This window comes from Rhinolophus sinicus, linkage group LG06 (genome assembly GCF_036562045.2).
Source record: "Rhinolophus sinicus isolate RSC01 linkage group LG06, ASM3656204v1, whole genome shotgun sequence".
NCBI lineage: Eukaryota > Metazoa > Chordata > Mammalia > Chiroptera > Rhinolophidae > Rhinolophus > Rhinolophus sinicus.
Window position 1 is genome coordinate 131,256,885 of NC_133756.1, and position 19,773 is coordinate 131,276,657.

Consider the following 19,773-nt stretch of genomic DNA (forward strand, 5'->3'; position numbering starts at 1 on the left):
GAACACAGATTGCAATTTTGTATTCTCTTTTTAAACCTGGAGAACAAACCTGGGTACCTCGGTTTTCTAATGTAATCTATTCTGGAAGACCATTCGAGTTCTGAAACATTCAAAAACCGAGACACGGTTTCCCCATAGGAAGTAATGCAAAATGGATTAATCCGTTCCAGACCTTTGAAATCAACCCCTAAAACTGCAAGTTTAGCATGAATTTTACTATCTAATACCATACATCCATAAAATTTATGGTGTTCGTAAACCGAAATGTTCGTCAACGGAGATGTTCAAAAACCAAGGTACTACTGTACAAAAGGAAGTTTGAAGTGATTGTTCTGATTAAACAATTTGACAGCAGAAAGATAGGTCACACTGAGCAAATTTTCATCAAGTAGATTTCAACTATCTGGTTGACATCAATGACCATTTACATACAGCGTGTTAGTTCCATTTGTCTCCATGACAACCACATCCTGGATACCTTTCAATGTCCAAAAACAATTTTACCTCTGAAATCACAAATTTAGAAATTCACCTCGACCATAATAGCTCTATTCCTTTACACACATTAGGTTATCAGTCTGTTTTCTCCTGTTTCTTAAGCCCTGTCTAGATTTTTAATTGATCAATATCACGTCAGCATCCCAGATAACCCTCCCCAATGTCCTACCTTCCTGGAAAATCCCAGTCCTTGATGTATCCAATCCTCTCTAGATTATTTCTAGAGAAAAACATCAAATGCACAAATCAGTATTACTAAAATTTAACGTTAACTGACTTTGACACTACATGTTATCCTTAGTGTTTTCTGTAGTTGACTTCTTCCATTCATTCCCCTTTATTATTTAAAAACTCTTCTCAAACTCCATGCTGTATGGTTATTGTGAGAATTAGGTGAAAAAAGGTAAAAAGCTTCAGCACACCGATAGTTAACAAATGCCAGCTACTGATAATCCTTTGCATCTTCTCATGAACCTAGTGCTGTTGATTATCTTCTTTTGAGTCTTCAACCTCGCTCTCAATCTATTGACGCTTTTCTGTCAACATTTGTACCCCAAGCCCCCAAACTATTTCACATCTTTGTAAAAATTGTTCCTAGATACCACATACTACAGCTGTAATCCTAATTCCATACCTTCCACATCCAGTTTTAATAACTTGTTTCTATAATTGTCTACTTCCACACTGCCATCCCTCCCTCCTCAATGCAATCCAATATGGCTTATTCAACGTTGATACAACCACACTGAAAACTACTTTCGTCAAATCATTGATGCTCATTTTCCTAAAATGTAGGAATTTTTCAGTTCATTCTTTGCTTGGCCTGTTAGTAGCACTTGACATTATTATCCAGTAGTCTTCAAATAAATATACACTCCTGAGGTACATGAAGGGGTTCAACAGAATCAGTTTCCTGACCCTGTACATCTATATGTACTGTAGTCTCCCTGTATTGGCAGGGGATGCATTCCAAGACCCCCAGTGGAAGGCTGAAACTGCAGACAGTACCAAACCGTATATATATTGTTTTTTCCTATACATATATACCTATTATAAAGTTTAACTTGTAAATTAGGCACAGTAACAGATTAATAATAAAATAGAACAATTATAACAATATACTATAATATGTGAATGTGGGCTCTCTTTCAAAATATACTGTACTCACCCTTCTTGTGATGATGGGAGAGGATACAATGCCTACGTGATGAAGTGAGGTGAATGACAGAGGCATTGTGACATAGCGTTAGGCTACTACTATAAGGGTTACTTAAACACAAGCACTGCAGTGCTGAGACAGTTGATCTGATAAGCTAGTAAGTGACTAACGGGCAGATAGTGGATACACTGAACAAAGGGATGATTCACATCCTGGGCAGGACAGCTGTATGGCTTGAGATTTCATCATGCGACTCAGAACAGCATGTCATTGAAAACTTATGAATTATTTCTGGAATTTTCCACTTAATATTTTCATACTGCAGTGGACTGTGGGAAACAAACTGTAGAAAGTGAAACCGCGGATAAGGGGTTTCACTGTACTTCTTCCTAAATTGATCTCCCTTAAAACTATCTCCTTTCACAGTAACCTTTCTCCCACTCAGAAAGCATTCCACAATTACTTCTGGCATGGGAAAAGCCAAAGGAATACCGCCTCCATGTTCCCCACAGGTGTACCAACAGCAGTTACCAAACAATGCCTTCACTGTTTCTGCTGACACCCAAAGCTTGTTCAGTGCCCTCAAAGCTGCTTCAAGGAGCCCGGCTTGACCTACTAAAAATGGTGCCTCTTACGCCATTACTGGTACCAAGATGTTGCCTCCTAAGGCTTTTATACGGAGACATTTTGCCTGCCAGTCTTCAAATGATGTGAAGCCATTTCCTGAAGGACTGTTATGTTAGGAATAAGATTGGTCATGAAAACAGGCTCTCAGTTCATGTAGGAAACATGAAATTGAGATTTGAGCTTCCAAACAACCAAAGCCAACGGGAAACATACCTGTGTCTCTAGTCAAACAGGTGGTGTGCTTTCTTTTATAAAGCAGGTTATTGGCATTAAGTTCCAAGTGGAACTTACATGTGGGTCTTTCTTGTCTGGAATATTATCCTTAGATCAGTGGTTCTCAACCATGAGGAATTTTTCTCACCAGGGAACATTGGGCCATGTCTGGAGATCTTTTTGTTTGTCCCAACTGGGAGGTGCCACTGGTATGTAATGGGTAGAGGCCATGCATGCTGCTAAACACCTGACAATGCACAGGACAGACCTCCACAACAAAGAATTAACTGGCCCCCAAAATCTCGTGTTCCTGTGGAGAAACCCTACCTTTATATCCAGGTAAGAAGGGCTAGAGTCTTGGGGCCCATGCATTAGAGGGCCCTCATATCACAAACACTTCCTTACCAAAGCATGTGGGCACCTCTGTCACTCGGAATCTACCATAGAGAACTGGCACAGTGCGGCCTATGATGTTAAGTAGTTAAACTTATGACCAGGAAGGTTCACATCTTTTGCCCTATGTCCTTGAAACAAAGGTGATTCTGTCCAAATTCCATGAAGGCCTGTGGGTTTTGCCACTTCTAGTGGCACATACAGACACGGCTTCAGAGTACAGGAGAATTTGAGTGGCAATAGCATTTCAGTAAAAGAAAGACTTCTCACATTGGTTGTAATGGATTCTTGCACAATGAGATATTGTTTCCCAGGAGTGGGAAATAGAGTAAAAAGGGCTAGCATTCATATAACTGGAATTCCCAAGAGAAAGAAGATTGAATGGGGAAATTCAATTTTTAAAGAGAGAAAGGATAAGAATCTTCCCAAACTGACATAAAGACATGTGCCCAGATTTGAGATCAACAAATCCCAAACTGGATAAAGACAAACATCACATCTAAGCATATTAGTAAAAGTGCTGTGAACCCAAGACAAGGAAAAAAGTGAATAACAGCATCACGGCAGAGTGAGAAGTTTCCTTTGTTTCTCCCCTTAAACTTAAAATTCTGACAACTATAACTCAACAAAGGACCCCTTGCTCAACACAGAAACACACCTGACAGATCCACACATCAGCACGTCTTAAGGTGAGCAGATTGGAACTAGCAGGGGAGCTGGGTCGCCAGGAAGGACAGGGACAGTTGCTGCAGATGCAGGCGGGTGTCCACGGCTGCTCCAGTGAGGACAGTAGTGGGGAGGAGTCCAGCTGCTGTCTTCACACTTGGGCCTGAAGTGTAAGAAGGGCAGAAGCAGTGGTTCCCCAAGAAAAGCCATCTCCCACCCTCCTCATTGCGGCCACCCCAGAAGAGGGGGTTAAGAAACTTAAAACAACACAGCACTGCCGACACCCATCATGGAAGGGGGGCGGAGCCTCCGACTTGAACTTGCCTCCTCAGCCCCACCCATCCCAACAGTGCCAGGTAAAGAAAGCTGGAAGCTTCAGAGAGCATGATGGTGCCCATGACAGTTGCTGGCAGGCAGGGGTGCAGAGCTTGGAGATCACGAACTTGCCTCCATAGCCCCACTCATCCTGCAAGAGCCCGGGAAAGAAAGCAGCACAGAAGTGCTGAGGGCCATTGCTGGCAGGTGGTGAAGCTGCAAGATCACACACGTCCCTCCGTTGCCCCTCCCAAACTGCCAGAGCCAGGTAGAGAAAACTGAGACACCTTACACAGTACAATGGGGCCATGAAATCTTGAACTTGCTCCCCTGCCCCATCCATCCCAACAGAGCTCGGTAGAGGAGACGGGGACGCCCCCTCCAAAAATACAACAGGACAAGCAACCATTAGTTTAAAAATAAAAAAGTCTGGGAGCTCATCAAACTAGTTCACCACCCACCATATAACCCCACCACAGTGGTAGCACCTCATAACCTCATAACCGAGGTGAGCTAGTCACAGGTGACATCCACTATCCCAGTGGGTATGCAGATTTGTCCTTACTAAGCAACACCACTTCAAGTCCCTCCCTCCAGCGCTGCTTTCTAGGGATAACTCGGGCTAAGATAGACTTAGATCCAGAATCCCTACAAATAAACAAGAAAAAGATATACAAGCCAATAGAATAAGGACAAGAGTCTTGAAAGGTACTTCACACAAAAAAGAAAATCCAAATGGTCAATGAACATTTGAAAAGATGCTCAATATCATTAATAATCAGGGAGACGCTAATCAACCTATTTCATACACATCAAAACGGGTAAAAAAAATTCCGTTGAGTATATTATCTGTTGTGTAACAAATTACCCCAAAAGTTAACAGCTTAAAGCAATAAACATTTATCTCATAGTTTATGTCAGGAATCTGAGCCAGGGTTTTGTTTTCTGATCATTCACTGAGCTGTACATTGTTATTGTGTGTACCTTCTCTGCTACATTTTGCCATAAAGAAAACTTTCACAAAACTACACACAAACCCACATCCTATTATCCAGCCATGCACAAAAGCAGAGGGCCTGACGGGAAGTACGTGCTCAGTGCATGTGAGCACTACATATTCGGGACTACTTCAGGTGGGAAATCCTATCTGCCTCACTTCTTGAGGGTCCCTGGAACTGGAAAGAAAGGAAGGCAACGGGCCTGTGGCTCCCGGAAGGCCTGCTGTTTGCAGCAGTGTTTGGCCTGGAGCAGGCTGAGACCTCACTTCCAGGGAGAGGGCCCAGTCTTCTCTTACGGTCACTGCAAGAGGCAAGTGTGAGGGGGAGTGGGGCAGGCTGAGGCCTTGGGGTCAGGAGTCAGGGATAGGAGCCCTTTAGGAGCCGTCACTGGAGCTCGGCTCTCGGAGACAAGCTGCCTGCCCCATCACTGCCGTGAGAAGATGTGAAAACCCTCTCTATCCACCCCCCACCCCCAGAACTTCAATGAAAAGGTCAAGGGAATTTTCCTCTCCTTTAAATGGAACGAATCTTTCCTGGGCCCAGAAAGAATTATTTATCAGGTGTTCGCGGCACTCCGCATGCCTTTTCAGGGCCCAGCCGTGCTCTGAGGCACAACAGACAACTTTCCTCCTGAAAGCGCAGTTTATAAGCCAACTTCAAAGCCCAGGTCCTCAGAGCAGGGCAGGTGGCTCCAGTTTGGGAATTGACATCAAAGGGGAGTGCACAGGTTGATCTGATGGAGGGGTGGATGGCCGCGGGCTGCAGGGGGAGGCCACAAGAGAATTTGCCTGTCCTCAGCCCCTGGAGAATTCAGCGAGGCAGCCTGGAAGTGACACAGCCTTGCGAACGAACCCCAACTTCAAAAGCCCTGGGACTTGCTGCAGGCAACTGTCTAAAATGGCAAAGAGATGTTGGGGGGCAGGGAGATAGGAGATGACCCCAAATCTGTTTATCCTGCCGAGTCAGGGAAAGAAGACAGGGTTTAAATGTGGTAGAATGACCTGGAGCCCTGCTGTTCACAATAAGGATCATACATGAGGGCAAACCAGCACAGTGACCATTGGTCTAGTGCTTCAGGATGACATTCAATCCTCACAATCACCCGTGGAAGGCAGGTACCATCATTCCATTTTGCAGAGGAGGAAACCGAGGCTTAGGGAGGCTTTGTGACTCGCCCAAGGTCAGAGTTAATAAGGGTAGATTTGAACTCCACAATTCCTGCTCTTGCCCACTACTCAAGGAACTTTAAAATAGGGCACGAGGGATGCTCTCTGGAGGCTGGAGTATAAAACACGTAACAGAGCAGAGATAAGCAAAGTCATATGAAGAAGACAGAGGCTCCCTGGCCAACAGGGCTTGACTTCTTTCATTCTGTCATTCATTCAACAAATTATTTCTTAGCACCTTCTTTGTGGCAGACGTTGTCTGGGCACTTGAGATAATGTAATGAACAAGACGACAATGTCCTTGCTGTCATGAAGCTTATATTTTGTGATGGGGACAGGCAATAAGTAAACAAATACAGTGGTACCTTGGTTTTCGAACATAATCCGTTCTGGAAGACCGTTCGAGTTCTGAAACGTTCGAAAACCGAGGCGTGGTTTCCCCATAGAAAGCAATGCAAAATGGATTAATCCATTCCAGACCTTTAAAATCAATCCCTAAAACTGCAAATTTAGCATGAATTTTACTATCTAATGATACCATAGATCCATAAAATTTATGGCGTTCATAAATCAAAATGTTCATCAACGGAGACGTTAAAAAACCAAGGTACTATTGTAAAGAATAAGAGTGTGATAGGTATTAAATGATTATAACTTATGCAGATAAATGATAGCGAATATGTGTACTTTGCTAGTACTTCCCATGGGGCCAGGAACCATGCTTAGTATTTTGTATGTAATAACTCATCTAGTCCTCATAACCACTCTATTGAGGTGATATAAATTCTTATTTTACAGGTGAGGAAATTGAGACCAGAAGAGGTTAAGTTTTCCAAGGTCACAGGGCTGCCAAAATGGCACAGCCAGGATTACATTCCAGGCAGCCTGGCTCCAGAGCCTGTGCTTCTTACCTCTGCCTCCTTCCAGTGATGTCAACCTATTAACAAGGGACTGGTCAGCCACGGTCACATAAAAAGGGGGCATCTGCAGGGCAGTGCCATCTTATTCTGTCCCGAGAGAGGAAGCCCTGGTTCAGAAACGTAGGCACCAGGTCTGTGGATGGGGGCATCCCGCAGTTGGGATAGGACCTCAGGCTGGTGCTGCTCTGGGACACCAGGACTGTCCAAGATTTTCTTGGTCCCAAGACTGCCAGGCAACCTTCCAAGGAAGACTTGACCCCTTCTAAGGAAGACGCTCCAGCCTCATCTGCTTTTAACATGGTCGGTGAACACTAGTGTCCTGGCAGTTGGGTTTTTACCCAATTTTCTCTGGCTGTCTCCTAAGCCCAGTCAGTGTGATTATAGCCAGAAGAGACAGCCCCACTCTTGGTGCTGACAAATCTGATTTTTGAGCCCCGAAGCCTGGGGACCAATGGCCGGTCAAATGTGCCAAAGTAAGTCCTCTCCGTGGGATCCCAGGTGATACTCACTGTTAGATCACAGCCATAATGACATCTTCCATTCGCCGAACACCTGCTACTCACTAGGCACCAGTTTGGCACTCTCCCATGGGTCTGTGAGGTCATCATTCTCAGCAGGGGCAATTCTATCTTAAGTAACCCGGAATCCAGGCCCACAGGACAGCTCCTCTTTCCAAGGTAACAGCAGCCAATGTAGTGGTTAAAAGCTCTCTGGAGTCAGATACAAGCTCAAACATCCTCAGTCGCTTACTAGTCATGGAACCATTGTGCCTCAGTTATATTCCATATGTGATAGGAGAATAATAATACCTACAACCTAGGTAGGTGAAATTATTCAACAACAGAAAATAAAGCCTAAAATCCCAGGAGATGAATACATCAAAGTTTATTTCTCACTCCTGCAAAGTGAACTGTGGGCTCTGGGGTTCTCCTGGGTAGTTGCTTTCCAAGGGGAGACTTAGTACCAGTCGGCTTGCATCCTGTGGTTACACCATCCGGAATATGTGGCTCCCAGGTGGCCACTGCAGGGAAAGAGAAAGCTAAAGGAACGCACTGTATCTTCAATGTTTCAGTGCCTGTAGGAGAATGAGGAAAGGGTCTTATGGTAGATAATAGCCAAAGATGGCGGCTGCCCATTCCTTCCTTTCCTGTATTCGCATGCCACTCCACCCATCAAGAGGTAGAGTCTACTTCCCTCCCCTTCCTTTAGTCTGGCTGGCCTTGTGCCTTGCCTTGGTCAAGAGAATGTGAAGGAAATAACCCTGTGCCAATTCCAAACCTATTCTGTAAAAGGCCTGGCTGCTCTGCTGCCCTTGGAAGCCAGCTCAGGTAAAATGTCCAACTACTCTGAGACCTTCATGCTGTAAGAAAGACCAAACAGCCACATGGAGAGGCTGTGTGGAAAAATGGAGATGCCCAGCCAACTCCCAGCTCATCCAGCCACCCCAGCTGGTGGGCCAGACACACGAGTGAAGAAACCACCTTGGACATCGCAGCCCTCCATCTCCTCGTGAGGCAACAGACCTGCCCAGCTGGGCCCAGCCCAGAGTGAAGAATTATAAGAAATAAGTTGTTGTTGTTTGGGGCCAGTTTCCTACCCAGCAATAGAAAGAGGGTTTTGTCCCTGCGGGAGGGGTAGGGGAAGACATAGAGAATGTCGGAGCCCTAGGACCCAGGACTGAGCAGAAGCTTGAAGTGGTTCTCCCCAGGGCTCTGAGTGAATGAGAGCACGCACAGCCCTGCTTTGGATCTCAAGAGACAAGAAATTAGGGAGCAAAAGTGCTGCCACGTAGGCAGACTGGGAACTGGCCAGGGAGGACTCTGTGGAGAGAAACAGTCATTTGGCACTTCAAGGGTCTGCAGCCCGAGGAAAGGGTTGCAAGCTAGGCAGGGACAGTTTTCCCGAATGTCATGCAGGGTGTCATTTGGAGTCTCTGGTCCAGCTCCCCACATAAGAACACAGGATATGGTGAGGCCAAAAAGGAACACCCAAGGAGCCATAGATAGGGGAGTCATACCACTATATCCTCACAGGCGGCCAGGCGAGACACACGCAGTAGTATCCACACGATCCACAGTCCGCCATTCACGTCTCTGCCTGCCAACCAACCAACCAATCAACACAGCCCGGAAGTTACATCAGTAGCCAATTGGCTAACCGGTTACAGCTGATGGCCAACCAATCACAGTCGATGGTCATTCACCACCAGAGCCAGCACCTCCCCACGTGAGGCCGAGAGCCTGGAAACTGCTCTCTGGGACTCTGTCCCCACACCAAAGCAGGGGCTTCATGGCCACAAGACATCAAGAAGCTGCAAGTAGAACCCTAACTTGACAAGACTATTGTGAGCTCACATAAGATATGCCTGGGGACTCCCAGAAATGACCAGAGGAGAGCTGGGCCGAGGACCCCCATTGTGAGAAGGGGGCACAGACCATGAAAGCTGAGTTGTCACTGTCCTTGGGACCTCATGTGTGCCCACCTGGCTAGTGTGGCCCCAGGAAACACAGATAACAGCACAAAGGCCTAAAAGTGATAGCCAAAAAACTAAATTCAAAGATACATGAAACCTTCTTAGGGGCTCCCAAAACCAGGTGGGAGGAATCTGAAGCAGGCTGGTGTGGGCAGAAGTGCCCAGAAAAAGCCTGTTTATTACTGTGGTTCTGACCCTATTTTGAGCTCCCAGGCCAGTCTTCTAGGCTGGAGCCTTGGCAAGAACACTGAAAGGATTTTGCTGAGATGCCCAGACCCTGGGTTCTCTTAGCACAGGACCCAACTTTCCAGCTCCTCCCAGGGATGAGTCAGCCTCTGAACCTGGATTCCGCATCTGAGGAGGAAGGGGTTTCTAGATCCAAGAGGCCTCTGGAGGCAAATAGAGACTTGGACCAACAACGAGCCAGGAGCTCAGTCAAAGGGGGCTCTATGCCTTCAGTGGGCCAGCACAGCCCCACTGTGTGGTGGGAAAATGAGATTTTGTGGATGAGTCCAAGGCCCCGGGCCAGGATGGCAAGATGGACCACTGCTTTGGACCACACAAATAGCAAAATGTCCCAAGATGTCAAATCATTTAAGGATTGGAATGGGGCTCAGTGGGAAGGCATCTGCGACTGATCAGTGATGACACGCCAGGGGCTGAGGACAGTGGCGCTTCCTGTCTGACTCCCTGACCTCAGCCAAGGGACTGCGCCTCTCATTCCTTCTCACTTCTAAAGCGCAGTGTACAAGAAAGCAAGCAGCTGAGCAGTAAGGAGCCCCGGATTCACGAGGACGAAACCCTCGTCCATCACAAGGCGCCCCTAGCAAGTACTTCCAGGCTCTCCATGTAAAAGCCTTTGAGACGCTCAACTGGGATGCCTGTGCCTTGTCCCCTAGGCTGTCCCCAGGGTGCTCAGAGAGGTCTTTTTTTTTTTTTGAGGATCTGTGATTGCTGCTCCACAGCGTGGGACTCAGCCTCTCACTCCAAAGCACAGCTCTTCCTGGCTGGTCCACACCCTCCAACAGCGACCGGCACCCTCCGCTGTGCGGGCATGTCCACCCCCACATGTGCCCTCGTTCCAGCGTCATCTGCATTTAACATCCCTTGTTGGGCTGTGGCAGAGAATACTCAACAGACTCATATTAAAAATGCCCTTTAAAATTCAAAAGCTTTGAACTAAAGAAATACCTCGAGAAGTTTTCATGGAAAGTTCAGCTCTGCTGATTCAATCCAGTACACTTAGATGCACCTTTTCAAATAATAGGGAAAAAATGGAACAGGGTCAGACCCAATCAATACGCTTGTTCAAACAGAATTGCGGGGACTGTGATGTACACACATTTTGTACTCTGCCTTTGTACCCCGCCACTCGCTCTGAAGAAAGGTTTCTTTGCTTGGAGAGCAATGAAAGTGGTCGCCTTTGGAGTGGAGGCAGCAAAGCAATGGCATGTTTACCGGACGGGAGGGGCTGCCATTTTTCACATCCCCCCAGCCTTGTCTCTTTGTTCTTTTCATAACAGCACGAAACCCACATGGGCAAAGTCCTCATGCACCCCTGTGTCTGATGGAAGCAGAGGGCTCACAGCATTTGCCTGCCATGTCTCAGAAATGTGATTTGTGGATTAGACAAATAATTTGCTGCTTTTTTCCCACCCTTGGTGTGAACAAAAAAGGACTCGCCATGGAGTACTGTACCGCAGTTGGGGAAATGTCCAAAGCCTAAGACAGGGTCTTGTCTGGCTGAGTCGGGGTCTGCATCCACCCACCTCCAACACCTTCCATCCCTTAGCTGCCCATGGGCAGAAGGAGGCTTCCCTGGCCTTGGGCTGCAACCTACAACAGTCAGGGAAACTCTGGGGAATCCAGCTTAACTGAAGAGGGCCAAGGGGGGGAAGGGCTAAGAGCAGTTTCCACCCCACAGCCAGACACAAAGGTACGCAGAAAAGTGAGTGATGGGAGCAAACAAGAGGCTTGTTTTTAGCATTCCCATCAGTCTGGGTACATCTACCTCATATGCACTCACAAATGTGCACACATCTCAACTTCAATCATTGAAACAATGCCCTGGGCAGGCTGCCAATCTGGGCAGTTCAGGAGGCTCAAGTGGGGATTAGGAAAAGATTTAATTCCCAGCCCCCATCTTTCATACTAGATCCTAAAGTATTCTTGCTGGTTCTCAACCTGGGCCTGGGTTAAAGTTAAAACCCAGGAGTAGATGTCAACAAACAGATGTAGGAGAAGCCCGTTCATGTCCCCTTTGTCAACTGCAATCCCATCATTTAAAACTCTGCTCACCCTGTGGTCCCCTATAAAGAAGTGAAGCTGGAATCATGAGCCACATGGAGTTTCCCAGAGTTGTCCCCACCGGAGGGCCCCTGGGCAGCCAGTACTTTCACAGATGACCCCGTCTTACCTCAGGTAACAAGAGTCCTTCCTCTCCAGGAGGATGAGAAGGAGGCTGTGCCATGTTGCCCACTTATACGTCATGCAGCTGGAGCATGCATTTTCCAAACTTCCTGTGCTCCTCACGGAGTGAGATTGGGGCTTGTCATGCTCTGTGTGGACTGAAATTTGGGCCACGCTTCTTATTGAACAGGTTACACCTCCTTCCTGCTGGAGCTGGAGAGAACAGTTAGAGAGTCGCCATGTTCCCTCTTACACAGGATTGTGTGTGTGTGAAACAGAAACTGAGACCAACAGTAGGAAAACCACTGACATGGTTTTACTGAGAAAACGTCTACAGACGGCCACTCTGTGTGGGGGCCACTGCCCCCTGTACCGTTTCTTTTCTCCTTTGCAATCAATCATAGAGGAATCCTCCCCTGCCAACCCACTTTGGTCTGTTATGGAGGTATCTCCAAGTAATGCTTAAAACAGGAGTGTATTTTTTAGTTTAAATTCAAAAAGAGATCAGTGGCTTAAAAGAGGAGCCGTATCCCCTATTCTGAATGACTTGGAAACTATTTTCTCCAGTTTAAATAGCTGGAAAGTCACTCTAAACCTTGGGTGCTCTTCTTGGCAATAGAGAAAAACTGCCATAACAACAAACTTGGAAATATACACATCCCTAAATTGAATTGGCCTCTTGCCTTCTGTTTTAAGCATACATCACAAGTCAAAATGAATTAAATACAAACCCAGTTTGCAATGGTCCATCACTAACCTACCTCATTGGAAAGATCGGGCGGCATGTGGGTTGGAAGGGGGCCCGTGGTGTCCCTCCTGCCATCTTGGATTGCAGTCTGCCTGCCAAACCTGCCCCACACGGACTCCACAGCCCAGCGGTTCCTCCACAGGGGTGGGGAGGTGGGGGGCAGGGACTAGCCTGAGCAGCTGCCTAGGCCCAGGAGACGGGCTTCTTCCCCTAGGCCTCTGAAGTCAATCAAGTGTCAAGGAACTGTCATCAGGAGAAACTTTTCATAGGTGAACACAGGCAGGATCAAGAGCTGACAGTGGGAATTTTTCAAAGAAATGGAAAAAAAAAAAACACCGAAAAAAAAAAAGAAAAAAAAAAGCACAGACCACTCATGAGATACAGCCAGCAAGAGGCAAGAAGCATTATCAGGTTAATATTTTAATCTGTACATCACTTTTTTTTTTTTTGCAAACCATTACAATTTTATTTAAATTAACTTTTTCTTGCAAAATATTCATTTCATTTTTCCAACAAAATCTTATAAAGGCAAAAATAAAATCTTATTTTGGCAAATGTCATGAAGTCGATACTGGCAGCATATGGAGTTAGTTAAAAATAGACAGCAACTTCTAAATATATTCAAGATTTTTTCTGACCATAGTCAAAGACAAATTTTCATTTAAAGTGTGGCTCCACCCAACGGAGATTTTTTTTCCTTTAAACATCATTTTCTGTACGCAGAATATCATGAGCTTATGACTTAAATAAAGGGCCACAAACACAGCGCCTGGCTCAGCAACCCCCTCCTTATTTGGGGCTGGAAGTCAAATCCAAGTCCTGCCATCATGCCCTGCTGGCTGCTGGTCATCAGGGGTGGTGGGGGCACATTGCCAGCCCTCCTGCCACGAGGCCAAGTCCTGGGGAAGGTGACTTAGATTCTCCAGGGGCAGGCAGCAAACATCCCAGATGTCTATCAATCACAGCCTCGTGTGGAGTCAAGCGGTTTTAGTAGATGCCATCCAGTGTGGAGTTTATTGCTTATGATACAATAAAAGGTGCTTCCTCTCACCTTTTCATATTTCAAAGTGTAGTTTTTTAAATCGAAGCAAACTGCTTTTTTCTTTCTGAGAAGAGCCCTTTGCTGAGAGACCCTCATGGGTAGGTTGAGAGCCAAAGTTCTTGAACTCACTTTTGCCCTGAAACCAAACCCAAGGGTCAAGGCACAGATTTGGGGTCCACGTGCCATCCCGGTGGAATTCAACACTCCAGAGCTGGTCATCAGGCCAGGTCAGGGATGGCTGCTCTCTGAAGCCAAAGGGCCCCTCTTCCTCCGGACTGCACACCAACAAGTCTGGAATCCTCTGGAAGCACGTTCTCACATCCAGCCTTCACCTGAGTTCATCGGATGTTGGACTGGCCTCTTCTTGCCCTGTCCTTCTCCCCCCACCCACACCTCCCACCCAGTGGTACCTGGATCTGTACGTGCAGCTCCAAAATTCTGCATCCTCATCTTTCCAGCCACTCAGCCCTTGAGGTGAACATTATAAAATATATTCTGATTCTAAAATACAGTGTCAGTATTTTAGTGTGTATCAAAAGTGCGTTTGTCATATGTAAAAAGAAGTCTGAACTAACAACACAAGTCCGGGGGTACGGATGGACCTGGCCCTGTGACGGACACTTGCAGGTGATGGGCTACTCCTTCCTCCAGACAGAACTCCTACTCAGCCGGAACGGGTTTCGTTGGGGGAAGGAGAGTCTGTCTCCTCGGAGGAAGCTGGTTCCACTGGAGCCCTGGCTCTAGACTTCTCCTCCGCATGCTGGATCACGGGTCAGTCACCGCCTGGGCTGGCAAAAAGCACAGGAGACAATGAGAATCTGGCAGGCCCCTGCCCACATCTGGGGAGCAGGCGGTGGGCATGTCGGCACACATGTGACAGGGAATGGAAGGCTGACAGACAGAGAGCAGCAGAGCAGAGGGCTGGGGCAATGTGGCCACCGCTGGGGGACCCTCGGCTTCCAGGATTCACAGGCGCTTGGCCCCACCCTCCCTCCACCCCGACCACTTCTAGAAACTTTGCCAGATACATGCTGGCCCCTAAATTGGGCTCCTGCTCTGATAGAGTAAACGGCCTCAGGAAAGAACACTCTGGGGTCCAGTGCTGGCCTTGCCCTGGCCCTTCCTGAGTGACTTGAGGTAACTCTCTGCGCCTCCATGAGCCTTGTTTTTTTAATCTAAAAAAATGCTCCTCGTGAGGATTCTTTGAGGGTAAAAGAACATGTGGATGTGCTCTGAAAAGAGCATGAAAGGCCTATTTCACAGCCACGGGGCCACCAAAAGCTGGGAGGAAGAGAGCCTCTCCCTTGCCCCTCTGTGATTTGGACAGTGTCATCACCCTCAGATCTCCAGGAGAAATTCCACACCCCAGCACGGCACCAGCAGATCTGCTGCCCGACAAAGGATCCAGCTGCAGGACCTCCTGTGGTTCTTCAATCACAGGCTCTCTGTCCCACACCTCCCGAGAGCCTGGCCCAAGCAGGCCGACATCTTCCTTTCACCCTCAGGCTGGCAGGCCTGCTGACTCTGCTCCAGGGCTGGGCTGTGCCCAGGCTGGCAGACACCTGCCGAAAACCATGCCCCTGCTGCCTAGGCTCACACGGTCCATCCCTCACTTCCCTCACTTCACTCCCTTGTCCGAACAGCTGGAGCTTCTGGGGGGTGGCCCAGATGAGTCCACAGGTGGGGATGAGGTTCAAAGCCTGGCTCTGACACTTACAGCTGCCACTGCTTGGGCAAATCCCTCAAGGTCTGAGCTTCGATTCCTCATCTGTCAAATGCGGGTGAGTATCTTCGTAAGGTTGTTGTGTGGATCAAAGCAGATGCTTAGCACAATGCCTGGCACATGGTGGGTACCCAACAACATTAACCCTAAGTATATATATATATAGAGAGAGGGGACCCTACAACATGATCGCGAGGTGGGATGTCAGCTGGGCAAGGGCAGCTGAGACTTCTGCTCGGACCCCTGCTTGCCCAGGTACGGCAACTGGGCTCCGAAGCAAGGGGCCCAGGCTGAGACCTCACCACAGAACTGGACCAGACGCTGGACCAGTGCTCCTTCCTTAGTCTCACACTATGTCTCATCACGAAACACTCACGTGAGGAAGACTCAGAGGGATTGTGCTGGAACCTTCTGAATGGCTGAGGGCCAATTTCACATCGCCCTGGGTGGCCTCCCCCTGAAGCTTCCATTCCTCTCCATCCTCAGGTGCTCAAGTGACTGAAAGGCAGTCCTAGTCCTGGCTCGGGCACCAAGTCCATGCGACCTGGAGTGAGCCCCCATCCCTTCCCTGGGCCCCCGTGTCATCTTCTGTACACTGGACTTTTTCCAGTCTTCTGCTTCTTTGATTCCTTTGGCCAGAACCCTGAATGGCCAGGATCTAACTCTTCCTTTCTGATGCCCCCCGGCTGGCAGGCTGGCCTGCACTGATCCCTTGGCGTATTCTTGTGCCTGTGGGAAGGAGAGCAGGTAGGGAGGGATGCAGTTCAGCTCTTGAGACTTCCAGGAGGCAGGGGGCTTGGATCTTACAGTCTCTATGGTACTGGAGCCACTGAGGGTGAGTTCCTAAAACACATCAGACCCCCACCTGCCTACCAGTCCAGGGTGGTCTCCCCAGCGGCCGCTTTGCCAGTGGAGGGAAGCGTCAGCAGGTGGCACTGCATTCGTCTCAGCGGAGGCGGGAGAAGAGGGGGCATGCTCAGCACTAGGGGAGGAGGCACGCCAGGCAGAGGCTCTTACTTGGAAGGTGTTAGACAAAGGTGTAGTGGAGTCCGTTGCTTAAGGGGGGGTAAGGTGGCACGCTCCTGGAGGACAGGGGGGCTTTAGGCGGGAGGAGGGCCAGCTGCTGCGCTACACGGACACACAGGAATTAAGCGGTGTGTTAGGCTCTTCGTCTGTTCTCACAGCACCAGACACCCCACTCAGCAGGGCTGGGGCGGCATGGGCCCCACTGCCCACCATTAATGGCCTGGGCTTGGGGGGCACATCTGTGAGTCCTGGCTGAGACTGACGTGCAGAACCCAGCTATGTCTCTGGGATGGGGACAGGGAACAAGGAGGAGGAAAGGCTGCAGCAAAGGGGGCCACTCCGTGGGGCGGTGAGGGAAGCCCTGCTCACTGAGCGGGTGTTAGGTTTGGGGCCTGCTGGTGCTAAGGAAGCTGAGGACAGTGGGTCCCCATGGACAGAGCAACACAGGCTGGACAGAAGGGCACTGCGGTGTGTGGGGGGGTACTCCCACTAGATCCCTCGACATGGGGAGGAGCTCAGAATTGCTGAGGTGGGCCACAGGGAGCCCGGAGATCATTAGGAGGAAGGGTCTGGGTGAGCCATGTACTGTCTCCCCGGCCAGAGAAAGCCACACTGATCATCTGGCAGCCCACTCAGCACGTCCTCACAGGGAGTCAGGACAGTAGGATTTCAGGGACTCCATGCATGGCGGGGCATGGGGACAGAGACCAGGCGTCTGCTGAGATCTCGGCCCCTCCCCTTGTCCTTGGTCACTCCCATGACTTCTTGAGGCCCCATTAAAGCTCTGCTCCCCAAACCAGACTCCCCAGGGCCAGTCACTGCACGGCCCTGCACCTTTGGTCACTTCTAGACCCTTTGGCCAGGGCTGAAAGATTGGTGGCGACTGTGACACCCCGTCAGGCTCCATGGCCATCCTTTCTCCGGAAGGCCTAGAGCACAGCTGCCAAGGACACCACCTAGCCAGACAATGGCCTTTGCATCTGGGGAGAAACAGTGCCAGGTAAACTGAGGGCACACACGGGAAGGGCAGAGTGGGTTGAGGGAAGAGCCAGGAGTCTCTTTCCTGGATGAGAGAGAAAGCCTTTTTACACATGCACAAGTATTTGCAGGCTCAGGCGCACGCACACCCTCCCATCCCATTGTCTTATTTTTTTTCCCCACTGGCCAGCAAAGTCCCACTTCCCAAGTCCTATTTTCTGGCACAGGTCACACTAAGGTGAATGGTGGCTTTGATTTGGGGACCAAAGCAGGAGTCCCTGGGAGGACTGGAGGGCCCCATGCTGCCTTGCCCCAGCAAGCAACCCAAGCACTAACCAAACCATAGCCTTGACCCCGTGGCTCAAAGGCCTGAAAAACCTGTTCTTAACCCACATAATCTCAGAGGAAGCTGAACAGCAGCATCACTCCCGGGTGTCAGAATGAGCCAGAGACCCCCTCTCCCAGGCCTCCTTGCTCTGACACTCCTGAGCCCCGGGTCCCCCACTGCCGGGCCTGCCCCACACCACCTTCCGCGCCCTGTGGTGTGCGTGGGGCAGGAGAACACACCACGGGCCCTCAACGACCAAGCCTGACACCTGGTTTTGCACAGACTCCCTGACAGGCCTTGCTGGACCCTGAGCCTCAAGGGGCAGTGAGCAGGCCTCGGAGGCTGGCTCCCAGGGCCTCACCTGCCACCTGCTTGCTGCGCTGCGAGGCCTCGGAGGCCAGGGCGTAGGAGATGTTGATGATGCGCTCCTGCTCCTGCAGCTGGGAGTCCAGGTCGGCCGTGCTGTTCCGGTCCTGGCCTGAGGGCGGCTGCAGGTTGCACATGCTGCAGGAGGGCCAGAGAGCAGGCTGTGGGTGCCCACCACCCCCGACCCACCTCAGGAGAGGGGCGTCCCCCTGCCTTGGAGCATCTCATCCTTTTAGGGGCTCTCAGCTAAAACACTGCCCTTTCTCTCTAGACAAAGGTATAGGTTCTTCTCCCCAAATAACCCCAGCTTTGTTCCTCCTTTGGGGGGCATTACAGACCTCAAGAGTTCCAGCTCTGGACTCCTGTTAACTCCAGATGCGAAATGTCTAACTTAGCTCTGACAGGGAGGCCCTCAAACACCAGCTTTACGTTTCTGAAGCTACAGAGGCTGAGGGGACAGGAAAGCTACTTCTCAGGGCCCTGTCATGGACCTCCAGACACATGGGCAAGGCCCCTGGCACCTCAGGACAAGGCTGGGGCCCCTGGCTCTGGTCTCTGAAGCAACGTGGGCCCTAACGCTGGGAGCCCCAACTGTGCCTACTTTACTGCCATCCTTGACTCCACCCCCACAGTGCCAGGGTCACGGGACACAGGACCCTGCCATGTGTGTTTCAGCAATTCCCAGATAATCTAGACAAGCTTCCTCACTGATCTGCTGGTGACGTGCTGCATGCCAGCCTGCCCCTTGCAAGGAGGAGGCCTGGCAAAACACACACCCTCGCCAGCTTGGCCCAGGGCACACTCAACTGAGACCCCCCAGGTCGGGCCTCATGGGCTGTCAGGACTTGGGCAGCGTGAGTGCAGACCTGGACCGGGCAAGGATGTTGCGAATCTTCTCAGCTTTGCGATACCGCGCCTGCAGCTCCTCCAGGCTTGGCGGCTCTTCAGGGTCCAGCTCCACGTAACGCTCAGGGATGGAGACCTTCTCGGGTTTGGATAGCTGAGGAGAGGACCAGGAGGTGAGGGAGGGAGGCTCAGAGGTTTGGGTTTGGGACCTGCTCCCCCACCCTGTCCCCCACCATGAGGAAGCACACGTTGCTCACAGAGGTTAAATGACACGCTAAGATCACAATGACTGCCCGCGGTGGAGTGGGGACCTGACTCCATCGCCTGTGTTCTTTCCACTATACCAGACAACCTCCTACAGGCCAAGGAGAGGGAAGGGGTGGGGGGCAAAACAACTGGACCAGAAGCCGTCAAACTATAAATGATCATTCTTCATGCCACCCTCAATGGGATCTGACCCCCGCCAGCCTCTGCAGCCACACTGCCCTGCGTGCGGCCTCTGCCCCTGCTCACTCCCCTGCCTGCGATGCTGTTCCTTGGCTCCATTCTGACCACACCTCCAGAAACCTTCCCTGACTGCACTCCCCACCTGCCCATCATTCCCTCCTATTTTCTGTTTGTCCATTGTCTGTGCAAGGACCTGGCACTTAGTAGTCCTTCAGCAAATACTCCTTGGATGGGTGGGTGGGTGGGTGGGTGGGTAAAATGAGTGAGTGAGTAGGTGTGTGGATGGAGGGAAGGCTGACTGGACGGCTGGGTGGTTGCATGTAAGGAAGCGACAGTGCTTTCTGTCCCTACAAAAGCTCCTCCCATCTAGACAGGAGGTTGCCATGCTGACCTATTGCTTTCTGGAGGAAAATGGCTCCAAACCCTCCCTGC

General features: G+C 49.8%; 1 protein-coding gene across 19 annotated transcripts in view; it reads right to left on the reverse strand.

Annotated features, from left to right (window-relative positions):
- Nucleotides 1-13,009: 13,009 nt before the first annotated feature.
- The window catches only part of PLEKHA7 (pleckstrin homology domain containing A7), a 204,555-nt gene continuing 197,791 nt past the window's right edge, over nucleotides 13,010-19,773 (reverse strand). For 9 of the 19 annotated variants that reach the window (XM_019746624.2, XM_019746623.2, XM_019746619.2 and 6 more), the window contains 4 exons: nucleotides 18,915-19,048; nucleotides 18,044-18,186; nucleotides 16,368-16,478; nucleotides 13,011-14,415 (listed from right to left, as the gene is read on the reverse strand). In XM_019746624.2, coding sequence (XP_019602183.2) covers nucleotides 16,378-16,478; nucleotides 18,044-18,186; nucleotides 18,915-19,048 — 378 coding nt within the window. In that variant the 3' untranslated portion in view covers nucleotides 13,011-14,415; nucleotides 16,368-16,377. Of the gene's footprint in view, nucleotides 14,416-16,367; nucleotides 16,479-18,043; nucleotides 18,187-18,914; nucleotides 19,049-19,773 lie in introns of all 19 variants that reach the window. The other 10 variants (XM_019746629.2, XM_074336073.1, XM_074336072.1 and 7 more) reach the window with 8 other exon arrangements.